General features: G+C 39.0%; 1 protein-coding gene across 1 annotated transcript in view; it reads left to right on the forward strand.

The window, feature by feature from the left end:
* The window catches only part of ADGRV1 (adhesion G protein-coupled receptor V1), a 654,157-nt gene that overhangs the window by 73,381 nt on the left and 566,121 nt on the right, over positions 1-14,655 (forward strand). The window contains exons 9-11 of the mRNA XM_082259824.1: positions 2,687-2,957; positions 7,951-8,280; positions 14,008-14,184. Coding sequence (XP_082115950.1) covers positions 2,687-2,957; positions 7,951-8,280; positions 14,008-14,184 — 778 coding nt within the window. The remainder of the gene's footprint in view (positions 1-2,686; positions 2,958-7,950; positions 8,281-14,007; positions 14,185-14,655) is intronic.

Genomic DNA, 14,655 nt, shown 5'->3' on the forward strand with positions numbered 1-14,655 from the left:
CCTTCCTCAGGGTTAGGGCTATGTGTACGCCTTGTGCACTTTTTGTGTGTCTCACGTTTTGCGTGTGTGCACTTTTTTATGCACCGGGTGTAAGTCTTTTGAGTGTGTTTCACACACCACGGGCTTAAAAATTAAAAAAAAAAAAAAACACAAATTTTACTTACTTGTACATACTTTGTTCTACTAAAGTAGAAAAACTAAACCCCTGTCAGATATATATATATTTTAATCTGTGCCCATTTTGAGCGTTAGGTACAACAGGAAATGAAAGGAATCCAAAGTAAGAAAAATCCCCTTTTGGAGCTGGTTCACAGCATGAATTGCACAGGAATGCACTGTGCATTCATTTGAATGGGCTGAAATCATGCCGGACCACGCCAAAAGTAGTGCATGCTCCTACTTTAAAAAATGCACAGCAAATGGATTGCAAACCAGTGCAGACAAATGCACTGCATTTGGGACCGGCATTTGGGGTGCCATCAAGTTAACAATGACATCTGCTGCAGATCACATCTGCTCTGCATTTTGAATGGGGTTTCTCACACATCATTCTGGTGTGAACCTGCTCTTAGACAGATGTCACTATAGTAAGTGCCCGATTGCCAGATTTCCTCCCATCTTCTCCTCTGGTGAGAACTCAACGTTTTCAAATTTCCCTCACTTTCTGTCCTGGTGAAAAATCATTTGGACAATCCTTCAACACCGTAGCTTTAAATACATTTCAATAATGAATACACCCATCAATTGTCCTTTTGTTGCTTATACAGTGGTTTAAGCGTACATGCCAAGCTCTTCCTTAATAAATGTTTACTTTTAACATTTGAATTTGAAATGAATGTAATTTCCCAAACAAAAACCACATACAGTACACTGTTAGAACATTGTCATTTGAGAAACATTTGTCATCCTGCTCTTTAGAAATTTCTTGCCACTGTGGTCAAAAACGAAAAATGATTTGACCGCATTAGCAATTAGTAAATAGACCAAACATTCTTTAAACAAACATTTTTCGAACACTAGTATATGACCAGCTTTACACTCACACTAACCTATAAGAAATATCAACCCAGCAGTCATTGAGAGGTAAAGGATCCTGAATGCTCCATGAATTTAAACCAACATGTTGCACTCACCTTACCTACTCTGCTGATCTAGGTCACTTTTTTATTTCTTTTGAGATCCTACTATAAAATATATAATTATGGGTTACAGGCAAAATATAATGTTATTTGTAATTTAAAGGGAATTCAATTGTTGGTTAGATATACCCAAACAGGGAACACTGCGCTAATGAGGGAAGCAGCTAGCACCTGGAAAAATACAAACTTCCAGCAATGAATCTATATAAAAATAGCGAAGACACCTAAATATATAGAAGGAGTACAATAAAAAGATCAATAAAATAATAATAAAATTTCATCATAATTCATAGCTGACAGTTCAGAGAAACCAGTATTCCCAGAAAGGAGCCAAAAGGTCAGACAAGGAGATAAGGGTGGCTGACAGGTTGGGGAAAACACTTCACACCCAAGGTGGTACAGAGATCTCCTTACCAAAACGAAAGGACCACTATGTTATAGGTGATCAAACAGGCATCTCATCCCTCTCAGGGAAAACAGGTCAAATACCCCAGATCAGTCGCCAAGACATATCATTCAGAACATCAGTAAAAGCAATACAATCCCAAGATGCTCCAGGTCACCAAAGGCAGAACAGTCATTGATCGTGTTTATGAAGAAAGGAAAAGGCTCCAATAGTGCATTAAAATACTTAATTTATTAATAAAACACATAGATTTATTGCACTCATGATAAATAAGGATGACATAAAGCAATCAATAGGCACTGGGGCACCGCCGTGGCGTTCCTGTGGGCTCCATCCAGCACAAGCCCGGCTTCCAGGAGGTGAATAGAGTGTCCTCCAATCACAACCAAGAGGCTTTTATTATTATTTTATTGATACTTTTACTGTACCCCTTCTATATATTTAGGTGTTTTTACTAGTGCTGCACTATTTTTATATGGTTAGCTATAACGTCTAGTTTATTTGCCTGACTAAAATAATAATAAGAACAGTTGCCATTATAATAATGATAGTTCTATGGCACATGGTTAAGTAGATGCCAGTCCTTGGTGACCATGGAGTGTATATGCCAAATATTGTGGGTAATCAGATAGCCTTTCCCTAAAAGTAATAGCTAGCCATATTCTGGAGAGTGCTGAAAATTAACAACCTTGGTTAAGATTTAACAAAAGTAATCAATATATCAAGACCTATAGCAGCCAATCAGAATCCATTTTGCCATGGTTTGTCTGTAGCAAAGTGAGTTCTGATAGGGTTAGTTGGATATATATATATATATATATATATATATATTTGCAACTGCGCGTAACAATTAGCACTTAAGATTGATTAAGTCCTTGGGGTTGATTTACTAAAACTGGAGAGTGAAAAACCTGGTGCAGCTCTGCATAGAAACAATCTGCTTTTCATGGTAGAGTTAAAAGAGAAAAATGGAGCAAAAAAAGTGAAGTTCATTCTTACGGATTACATACACTTTAGCTGCCTGTCCAACACTGAAAGATGGTCTGGACATCTCAGGGCAATAATCTGAGAAAACAAACAGTATATATTATCAATGATACTAACTATGCAGCTGAAATAATATTTTGTCCTTTCTGGATAGATATGAGGGAATAACCATTGTGAGGAATGGAGGAACACACGGCAATGTCTCAGTGAGTTGGATCATTAAACGTAACAGCAACGATTCCTCCCGCGTCACTACTGATATCATGCCAGACTCTGGAGTGCTTCGATTCTCCCAGGGGCAGATGATGGTAGCTATTCCCCTTACAGTAGTGGCAGATGATGAACCTGAAGAAGCTGAAGCTTATCTTTTACAGATTTTAACAAAAACTGTCCAAGGTGGAGCTGAGGTTGGCACTCCCACAGAGGTTTGTTCTTCACCTTTTATTTCAAAAGTCTTTAATATTGTAAGATGAAGCATGTGGATGAGCTGTCACGCAGGTAAAGGAAGTAGATGGATGAAAGATGGTAAGATGTCTCAAAGGTTGAGAAGCACAATCAACAACATACCACAGAGCCATGTCTATGGTATACAGTATCTAGTAGTAGTTAGACACATTCAACTGGACATGTTGTGTAATGTTGAAGAGATTTCGAAGTTTACTAAACCACTTCTTCGGAAATAAATGTAAATGTTGAGGATCTTCATGTCACTCTCAGAACTGAAGAAGATGCCTGGTAAACTACGAAACCATGTCAATATTACAGGACAAGTCCAGCTCAATGTGACCAACTACTCTTATATATGTAAGATAAAACTTCAATTCTGTAAAATACTTTTTATACTGTGTTTATAATTGGCAAAAACCTAAGATGTTTTACCAGAATTTATTGTAACTAGTCATTATTCAGTGACTCCTTTGTATTTTTGCCTCTCTTACTGAGAAAAAAGAAAATATTTTAAACAGTAGGTTGTTGGTGAGCATTGTAGTAATTGGATACCTGTCAATTTGGATCACTTTGATTAGTGAGATCTGTCCACTGGTAATCACAGCTTGTTTGTAGCCATTAATGATTTGCACAAATGCTTTTGCAAAATATAATAGTAAAAAGTACAGAATTGGGGCAGGCTGGGATGACCTTTAAGCCGATCAAGAAAAACAGCTGCATTAATGCAGCAGTGTTCACTTGATACTGGCTTTTTCTAGATTTGGAACTATGTTAGTTTAACCCCTTGCTGACTGCCCCACGTACATTTACTGGTACAGGTACGTGATTCTGCACCCCCAGGTCTGGGGCACGCAAGCGTTGCTGCCAGCGACCCGCTCCTGCTGTAATTGGACACAGCGGTAGCCAATCAGCAGGTCCGGCGAACCCTATGCCCACCGGGACCCGCCGATCATTCCTGAGAGAGGCAGAATGGCAGCCTTTCTATGTAAACAAGGCAGATTGCCGTTCTGTGAGAAGGGAAGATGGAGATCCTATGTTTCTGCTAAGCAGGAACACGGATCTCTGTCTTCCCACAGTTAAAGCATTCCCCACACAGTTTGCAAGCACTTCCTAGGAACACATTTAACTTTTTGATCACCCTTGATGGTAACTCCTTCACTGCCAGTGTCCTTATTTCAGTGACAGCACATATTTTTAGCACTAATCCCTGTTTAAGTGTTACTGGTCCCCAAAAAAGTGTCAAAAGTGTCACTTAGTGTCCAAATTTGTCTGCCAAAATGTCGCAGTCCCACTATAAGTTGCTAAATTGCCGAAATTAGTAGTAAATAAATAAATAAACAAAAATGTCATAAAAAATGTCCATAGTTTGTAGACACGATAACGTTTGCGCAAACCAATCAATATATGCTTATTGGGATTGTTTTTTTTACCAAAAACATTTGGCAGATTACATATTGGCCTAAACTTATGAAGAAATTTGATTTTTACGTTTTTTTACTGGATGTGTTTTATAGCAGAAAGTATAAAATATTCTTTTCTTTTTTTTTTTTTTTCAAAATTGTCATGTTTTTTGTTTATAGCACAAAAAATAAAAAACGCTGAATACCACCAAAAGACAGCTCTATTTGTGGGAAAAAAGGACATCAGTTTTATTTGGGTACAGTGTCAGTTAAAGTAACGCAGTGCAGTATCGCAAAAAATGGCCTGGTCATGAAGGGGGGTAAACCTTGCAGAGCTGAAGTGGTTAAACTGGAACTGCAGGGAGCAGCGCTAAATATTTTGTTGAAATCTATGAATATGAAATGTTTGATTGGCAAAGTATTTGCAGCTTTCTCCATCTCCAACATGCTCACTGGAATAGGAGTCAGGAATCACTATGTCAACGTTTTCCCTAAAATCTCTTCCCTCTGGAAGCTGCATAAACACCTCCTGCAACTCCCAATGCTCTAACAAAGGTTTATGGACAGTTCCTATGCAACATAGTAATTAATAGAATATAGTCAGTATGAACCTCAGAAAGGTGCCACGTCCCTAAGATATGAGAAATACGGAAAATCCCCTATGGGTGGGACTTTACTGGCACAAAGGAATAGTAGATCATTTGTAGATAAAAGCGATTCTTCTTACTTGTACACCAATACCTCTCAAGAAATATAAAAAATCGATCTTATGTCATTTGCTGAACTCAGCAAAGTCGTTTGTGTTGGAAGAGCTCGAACCCGCCCACTGTTGCCATTTGGCTAAGGAAAGTAAGATCGATAAATGCTTTGGAAGACCTCGTACTAACTTCCCAAAATTGGTGGGAACAATACGCGAAAACCTGGGCGCTCTGGGATATGTTTATCTACTCTGATGAGGGCAAAGCTTTACTGAATGATTGAAAACCGTGAGTTTAGGCTGAGCTCTTATTTGGTGCAACTATCACAACCTTCCTCCTTTTCGTTCTTCCCTTTTTTCTTTTTTTCTTCTTCCTCTTTCTCTCTTTCTCTCCTTCTTCCCCTTTTTTCCCCTCTCCCCTTTGTATAGCTTTACCTCCCTCTCCTGTTCTGACCCCCCCACCCCCTTGTCCTGTTTACCCCCTCCCCCTACCTTTTCCCGAGACAATAGCCCGCCTCCCGCCTCTGTGTGCGGGAGTCGGATTTGTTGTTTTAAGATGTGTATTTAGACTTCAGCTGATATTTAATCACTGTGTTTTAATGGGTATCTCTGATACCATGATTGCCTTTATTTCATGCTTTCAAGACATTTACTTGCTGTGTTCCTATTGTTGGCTGCAGCCTTGTTATCTGTATGACGGTTTTTTTTTCTGTTCCCTATAAATTCATAAATAAAGAATTTGAATAAAAAAATAAATAAAAAAAGTGATATCTATTCATACAAATTTATAAGAACACTGTTGCAAAAATTGTATAGCAGCATGTACAATGTAATACACACAAAAATACAAGGAAAGACCAGGAATAGCACCATATGATACAATGGGTTGACACCAATCACCCAATGTGTTTCGGGCTGAAGAGCTCCTTCAGCAGGAGTACAGCAGGCGTTGACAACTTACAACCTACAGAAAAGTTTAAGATATATGTATGTTTGTATAGTAATCCAACAGCGTTGAAGGTTCGATTTTTACGATATTATATAACGATACTGAAATATACAGATAAGCTTATCCATATTTTTTAGTATATATAATATCGTAAAAAGCACTGGGCAGAGTGTATTGATATACCCCTCTAGGACCTTGGTATCTGTCTTTGTCTTGTTTTTATTATGACATAGATTCTGCTTATGCATCACTTCTTGATAGTAAATTATACTGCATTGCATTTAGCCTTCAACTGTTGGATTACTATGTTTCAAACATACTTATATCTCACACTTTTCAGTAGGTTGTCAACTCCTGCTATATCCCTGATGAAGGAGCTCTTCAGCCCCGAAACGCATTGGTGCTCATTCATATCATATCATATGGTGCTATTCTTGGTCTTTTCTTGTCTTTTTGTGTGTATTACATTGTACATGCTGCTCTACAATTCTTGTATCAGTGTTTTTATAAATTTGTATCAATAAATATTGCTTTTATCTACAAATTATCTACTATTCCTTTGGTACCAGGAAAATCCCACCCATAGGGGGTTTTCCCTATTCTTATGCATCATAGTAAAGTCTAATTAGCTAATAGTGCAAAACCCATAAGCAGAGAGTAACTAAAGTTCACATGGCAACATGGCAAAATGTTGATGGGGTCCCCCAGTGGCTGCTTTCTGTGGCACCTCACAATGTAAATTTTGACAATAGTGCAATGGACCCGAAAATAAAGTATGGTTGATTTACTAAAGGCAAATAAACTGTGCACTTTGTAAAGTGAAGTTGCATTCTGCAAGTGCAGTTGCTTCAGAGCTTAGTAAATGAGGTAAATATTCACTTTGCAAAGAATACCCAATCACGTGCAAGGGAAAAAAAAAAAAAAACAAAACAGCATTTTTGCTTGCACATGATTGAATGATTGAAGTCAACTGTGCTTTTGCTCCTTTAGTAATCTCTGGAGCAGTTGCACTTGCAGAGTGCAACTGCAGTTTGTAAAGCACACAGTCCATTTGCTATTAGTAAATCAACCCCAGTATGTCTAATTCAGAGGCAGGCAAAATGCTAGCTAAGATGACCAGAAGCATTGAAGGCAATAAATCTATGCACAGATTGGGGGAATGCAAAGGAGGTCAGTGGCTAGTAACAGCATAATCCCAAAGCATGATTCTGTGCATCTAACATCAGCTCTGGTGGAATAGAGACATACCCCCCCATCCCTGTTCCTCCCCTCCCCCATGAGACCTTAAGTGGAGGGGTGAGATGTATTGGGCAGGAGAGGGTATTTTCTTGGGGACCACAGCTTTGGTTTTATGTTCCTTCATGTTAAGTAAATGGTCCTAAAGGAAATTATATTGAGTCACCATGATCAGTACTTATGTAACCTGATATACAATTTATGAATAATATTGGAAGTTGATGTACCTGTTGATTTTTTTACACCTTGTTAAAAATCTCAATAAAAACTATTGGAAAAGAAATACTCTTCTCTCAAAATGAATAGGTTGCAGTGTACTTTAAAAAAATAAAGAGTTAATAAAAAAAAACAAACAAAGAGACAGGATCAACCTCCCTAGTAGGGCCCTTTCCCACCATCAGGCCCCATAGTAGCTGTGTGGGCTGTAACGGCTATAATTATTCCACCGTCTCACAGGTTGCCTAAAATCTTCTGTGCAAAGAGAATATAAAGTTTAAAAAAACTGTTAAAACAACAGTTTTTTTAACATACCTGTGATTTTTACATTAGAAAGGTTCTAATGAGAGTTGCCTGGAGATTTGCTTTAAGATTGAAAAAATTGCAATGATTTTTTTGTTATGGGGGTATGAAAAGTAATATCGTATAACTTTTGCATAAGCTGGCCTCACTGTACAATATTTGTTTTGCAGCTTGTGTTCTACATTCAGGACAGTGATGATGTATATGGGTCAATTCAATTTCATGCTATGGAAAAGCAGAAAATTGTGAGCACGCGTCAAGGGAGATATCTGACCTTGAGTTTTGTGAGGCAAGGTGGAACCAAAGGAGACGTGAAATTGATTTATACCACAATGTATATCCCAGCTGGTCCAGTGGATCCTGAGAGAGCTAGAGAAGGAGTTCTTAATGTGTCATTGAAAAACAGTGTTACATTTCTGGAAAATAATTCACTTATTACTGTAAATCTGTCCATAAGGAATGACGCCTTTCTTCAAAACGGAGCTCATTTTTATATGCAGGTACGGTGTGATTATACAGTTTGATCTTTCTCTTGCTATTGTAAACTTGTACATGTTTGTCAATCAAAAACAAGAACCTCGAAGTTTTGTAACAGCCACATCCTCATTTGTTCATTTAATGTATAGGTTTTAAGAAAACATAACAGAAAGAACAGATTTAAATTACATCAAATAGTATCTGTAGTTTATTTGCAGGTCCACTAGTGCTACAAAAAAGTGTGCCAAAATATTCAGCTAAACTATTGATTTTATCATAATTGCCCCTTAGAGCTTGACAAAAACCTGGAGATAGCCCTTATTATGCTCTTCCTGTGGACAGCATAACCTTGCTTGTCCCATTATTTTTGTCAATTTGTTTTTAGTATTATTCTTTTTATTAATATTAAGAATATTATTTTTCAGCTTTTAAACATATTAATATACTGTATTACAAGATGGTAAATACAACTCAAATGTCATGCTAAATTCATACATTTTATGGATTTATGGCAATTAAAAGAGTTACAGATTAGGAGTAAACAAATTAAAAAGAGATAATAATAAAAGAGATTACTATCAACTTTTTTGTTTAGCAGCACTGTGCAGTAGGTGAAATTAAAAGCTATCAATAAAATGCAGGAATACAATTCAAGGTATAACATGATCAATGGAAAAAAAACCCTGTCTTGATATAGACCTTGATGCATCAAGCGGCAGTAACACTTATGGCATGCTAAAGTGGCTTTTCAAACATTATTATTTTGTGTGACTATTGCTTGAAAGTTTAATTTAGGGCACCTTACCTGCAAACAAAGCTTGATGAATCAGACCCATGAAGAAGTTAGAGGATTGCTAATCCCAAGACCCTGCAATCACTATATTTGGTCTCCCACAGTACACAGAACATGGAAATGCAACTATTTTAGTAAATATAAACGGATAAATACCTTTTCTCATCAGCAGCCTTGTGACTTGTATCAGTTCCTAGGAAAGCTTGTAGGAGGAGTTTTCATTCTCCCCTGGCCCTCTGTCTGGACAATGCTGATTGGCCACGTGCTGATCACATGCACTCTCCCAAGATAAAAAAAATCCTCTAGCAATACACATCAAACTGAGCATGTGCAGCCCACCCCCTGGCTCTGTAAATGTCAGGTTATATTTTTGGAGACAGTGAAAGAAGAGGAGGATCTGAGAGACAGGATCAAATAGCCTTTATACACAATGCAAAGGATTAACCCCTTGCAGTATACAAAACATGCTTTACTGCATATACAGACTGATTTTACTGTTGTGAATTCAGTAAAACTTTAACCTTGACGTGGAAGAAGTGCTGGCTTTGTGTACAGGCTCTGAGTTGTGTATCCTTTACAGTAGAGGAGTATAGATGACCAATCCGCTACCTGAAGAGTGTTGAACTATAATCAAAATAAATGGAAAATAGTGTCTAAATACAAGAATAGAATGATGAAGAAAAAGCAGCCAATTCTATTCGGTGACCCCACCGTGTATAAGAAATATAAGAAAAACATTCATTAGTGAATTAGCGCCGATATTTTGTTTTTCTTATATCCTTTACAGTGCTTTGCTGACTTTGTTAACATTTGTAGAGGTCATTTTCTGACCTAGGGCACCCTTATAATTGTTCTCTGACATTTTTTAAACAAAGTTTAATGTCATTGTAGCAAAATGTTTACCTTAGTGCAGTACAGAGTAACTTTTGGAAATTGAATGGCCATTGCCTTGTGCTTTTTTGGCACAATTAGAGGATGTTAAGCTGTCGCTAGGATAGAGATGACAAAATTGGATCACAACCATAGGGTGTTGCTAAGTTAAATATTTTCAATTTGATTTCCCTTTCATACAATAGAGCATTAGTTTTGGAAAAATGGGGAAAGGTTTTGCTGGCTAGATTGTTTCCTAATATGCAGAAGACATCTAATGTCTTTGGCCAAACATTCAAGCTGATCCACAAGTAATACAAAAACGTACAAGAACTAACCAACAATAAACACAAAGCGGCTTGTCTGAAACAAAAAGCTTTTACAGAAAGTCTTCCGCTTATAAAAAGGAAACACATTTGCAGAAGAAAAAGCAGGTTGGCATCTTTTGGGTATTTCTTAATGTGTGATTCTTTTGGTAGGTGTCTGGCTGCATTCCCAGGAAGGACTTACTTTAACTTGTACAGAGAAAAAGTGACCCTTTACTTATATTAGAAGTCTTTTTTATCCACCAGCCCATCTTGCTTGGACAAATGAGCCAAAAGATCAATGTACAGGGAAAAAAAACAGCCGATGTGTTAACAAGCAAACCCAGACTTTTGTTGTATTACACTGCTTAGTACAAGAGATTTTGAAAAACGTCCAATATATTGTACACTGCACACAAAGAAGAACATAGAATGAGCCACTGTTCATTCCAAGGATGTATTACGTAATATCCAAAATACTCAACTGAAGGTTAAATCCTTAAACTCCTAGATTGAAATTATGAGTGCATCGTATTAATTATCTTATACTAAACCTGCCCTGTTTTAAAAAATACACTGAACCAGTCATTTACTTTTAAATGATTTACCTTCACCTGTTGGTAAGGTAAAGTCTACAGGCTTGGAAACATCAGTTTGAAAATGGATAGGAAACTGTCTACAAGACTGAATTCAGAAAGTACTCATTAAAGGGGTTGTAAAGTCAGAAGGTTTTTTATTTTAATGCATTCTATGCATTAAGATAAAAAGCTGTCTATATGTAGCAGCCCCCCTCAACCCCTTTAATATTTACCTGAGCCCCATCTATATCCAGCGATGTCTATGAGTGCCTCAGCTGTCTCAAACTCTCTCTCCTGATTGCTTGAGACACAGCAGCGGAGCCATTGACTCCTACTGCTGTCAATCAAACTCAGTTAGCCAATCAGGAGAGAGAGAGGGGGCGGGACTGAACAGCAGCTCCGTGTCTGAATGCATACACGGAGTTGCAGCTCAGCCCGGGTGCCCCCATAGCAAGTTGCTTGCTGTGGGACCACTCAACAGGAGGGAGGGGCCAGGAGCTCCAGCCAGAGACCTGAGAAGAGGAGGATCTGGCCAGCTCAGTAGATTGCTTTAAAAAAGACCTGGATTCTTTCCTAAATGCACATAATATAACTGGGCAGTGGGCACTGACATTTATAGGTAAAGTTGATCCAGGGAATATCTGATTGCCTCTCGGGGATCAGAAAGGAATTCTTTTCCCTGCTGTAGCAAATTGGTTCATGCTAAATTGGGGTTTTTCACCTTCCTCTGGATCAACTGTGCGTATACAATTGTATATATGGGATTTTATGATTTATTTCCTTTTTCTCTTTTATTGGTTGAACTAGATGGACTTGTGTTTTTTTTTCAACCTGACTAACTTTGTAACTATGGTTGAAGAAGTTACAGAGTGCAGTGGACCCTCTGGGGTTGATTTACTAAAAGACAAATAATAGACTGCTCTCTTTGTAAGGGAATTTTCCCCAGAGCTATGTAAAAAAAGTGAAACTCTATTGACTTTCATCATCTTTTCATATGCAAGCAGTTTTTTTTTCCATGCACCTGATTAGATTTCTTTGTGAAATGTCACCACATTCATTATCTCTTCCTAGGTGCAACTTTCCTTACAAAGTGACCAGCTTGTTTTCTTTTAATAAATCAACCCCAGAGAGGGAAATTTTAGTTGTATGCGGACTGACCCTTTCCGCTCAGTAATGTTGTACTGTAAATCCCTATGCATTCTTAATAAAGCGTTTAACACCTCATCTGCACGAAACAAATGTGACCTGTTTCTGTCAATCTTAACGCACAGCTGCTATTTGCCGAATTTAAAGGATAAGTTCACATTTGGGATAATGTTACATGTTCTCCTTGATCTGCTGCCTGTAGTGACAGCAAGACAGGGATCTTCTCCCTGATGTCACTGTCACAATATAAAAAAAAATGCGGCCGGCTGGGACTCCATCCGCCTGGCTGTGTCATTCATTCACAGAGTTCTGTAAATGGGAGAACTACAAGTACCGACAGCCTTTGCGACTATCGGCTTGCAGTTCTCAGTGAACTACTAGGGCACTGTTGAGCACTCCAGGTAGTTCATTGATGCCTCCTGTCGAGGTACGAGCACAGACAGTTTACACAGACAGTCTGCAGGAGTCCTGCCTTGCACTCGCAAATGCTTTGCATGCTCCTAGTAAGTAAAAAAATAAAAATAAATGCACTACGAGGTATGAAGTTTCACTTTTACAAAAAGGGTTAATTCAGAAAGACACAGAAGGTGAGTGTAGTTGCTATGGGTAACCAAGTGAGGAAACAAGCTGCAAGCAACCAGTTGTTAGGGGGTACTTAGTGTATCACTACCCCCTAGAGGACTGCTGAGTATTACACTTTCTTGATTCCCCTCGGTTACCCTTAGCAAATGATAGCAGACAAATAGCATTGAAAGTCCTTGGCTCAGTCAATAATCAATCCAGGGGATGTTGTTTTTTTTTTTGTTTTTTTTTTTGTTTTGTTTTTTTGGAACTGGGATGGGAGAAGGGATGAGTGGGATACTCCAACTATGAACTATGCACAATCTTGAGGACAACTAGCTGTAGTGTGCGGCAAGGCCGCTACTTCACCTTGCCACTGAAATGAAGATAGATAATGTGTTCCAGTTTCAATCACTCTTCAGGCTTCAAACTTGGCACCCCCTTTCTCACTTGCTGAGTGTGCTGACACCTGTCCACTGACTCTCCACTGGAGTGTTCCCCTTCCTGGAAAGACCCCCGACAAGCTTCCTGGTACTCACGGACACTGTTTTTCCCAAGGTTGCTCTGCCTCCAACTCCACTAGTCAGCATACGCCAGACCCCCTGTCTCAGCTCCACACTCCTGGCTCACAAGGCCGACCGCCTGTGACCACCATCCACTGCAGCAGAAGGAGAGACAAATGACACCCTCCTTCTGGGACCTGGCTTCCTGTCCAAAGACACCCTTTTACATGTGCCCTTGGCTTTTATAACATATCCCAGGATGCACCACTGTTTATACCAACCCACTGGAATAGATACAAAAGCCTGTGTGTCACTGGCTGGGTTTTCTCCACTGTCCAACAGGCTCCCCTATTGGATACAGTGGGGACACTCCCTCAGGCCAGATGAAACACACATGGAGACATGCAACAGGCCTAACTAACAATTAGGCTCCCCTGATAAGCAAATGGAGACACTAGGCTCTGCCTACCTAGCACCTACCTAGGAGGGTGCTACATCAGCAAGATGACAGGGCCTCTGGTAGCGAAGGGGGTCGATGTTTTGGGTCTCTCCCTACCAGTCGGTATCTTATAGCAAACCCCTGTTACGGAGATCTATGGACTGATCACGAAGTACGGGAAAGGAAGAGTTTATGGAGAGCACACATAAGGTCTATGTGGTCGGTGGGACCCCATTCTGTTACTGGGAGTGAGGTAACAAAGGTACGCTGGCCTGATGGAGTAGGCCTGGCTCAGCACACCCCTATTTATGTTTTTGCTCGGTGTATATATTTTAAATTTACTAAATAATCATTTTGTATAAAAATGTCAAGTAATGTGTAGTGTTTGAAGGTGTGTTAATGTCTTTTATGAAAAAAAAAAAAAAATGTAAGTTGACGTTAAACATGCCACTTCTATCTTAAAGTGTATTTAAAGGTGCAACAGAAATAGTATTTGTACTTTTCACTTGATGATTACTACATTCTGTACCCAATACACTGTTTTTCATATTTCAGCTTGAGTCCTGCGAGTTACTGAGACCCATCCCCTTAGTGCCACCCATAAGTCCCAGACTCGGTCCTCTCCAAAATGTGACATTGAAGATTACTTCAGATATTGCTAATGGAGAAATTGGTTTCATGACTAATCGCCCAATCGTTGTGTCAGAACCTGAGAATGTTTCTTCAGAAGTGGTAAGAAAATGTTCACATGTATGTTTGAGGATGAAAACCGAGTAGGCAGATTTCTTTGTAAATCATACACATACACACAAGCTTCATAGAGATGTACACTTAATATTATGGGGGAGATTTACTAAAACTGGTGCACATAGAATCTGGTGAAATTGTGCACAGTAACCAATCTGCTTCTAACGTCAGCTTGTTCAATTAAGCTTTGACAATAAGCCTCCGTTCACATCGGGCCAATTTGTCATGCGATTTGACCTGTCAAATCTGAGTCTATTGCCGGCAACGGCACTGTTCGAATCAGTGTGACAACGCACCAATTCCCAAAAGTAGTTTTTGGCGACTTCGGGGGCGATTTTAACAGACATCTGTGCAGGAACCCGCACAGATGTCTCTCAAATCACCCCCGAAGTTTGACTGAAATGCTGGTTTGAAATTGTGCGGGTTCAGCTGAACTCACACAATTTTAAACCAGCA

This window comes from Pelophylax lessonae (genome assembly GCF_965119305.1).
Source record: "Pelophylax lessonae genome assembly, chromosome: 1".
NCBI lineage: Eukaryota > Metazoa > Chordata > Amphibia > Anura > Ranidae > Pelophylax > Pelophylax lessonae.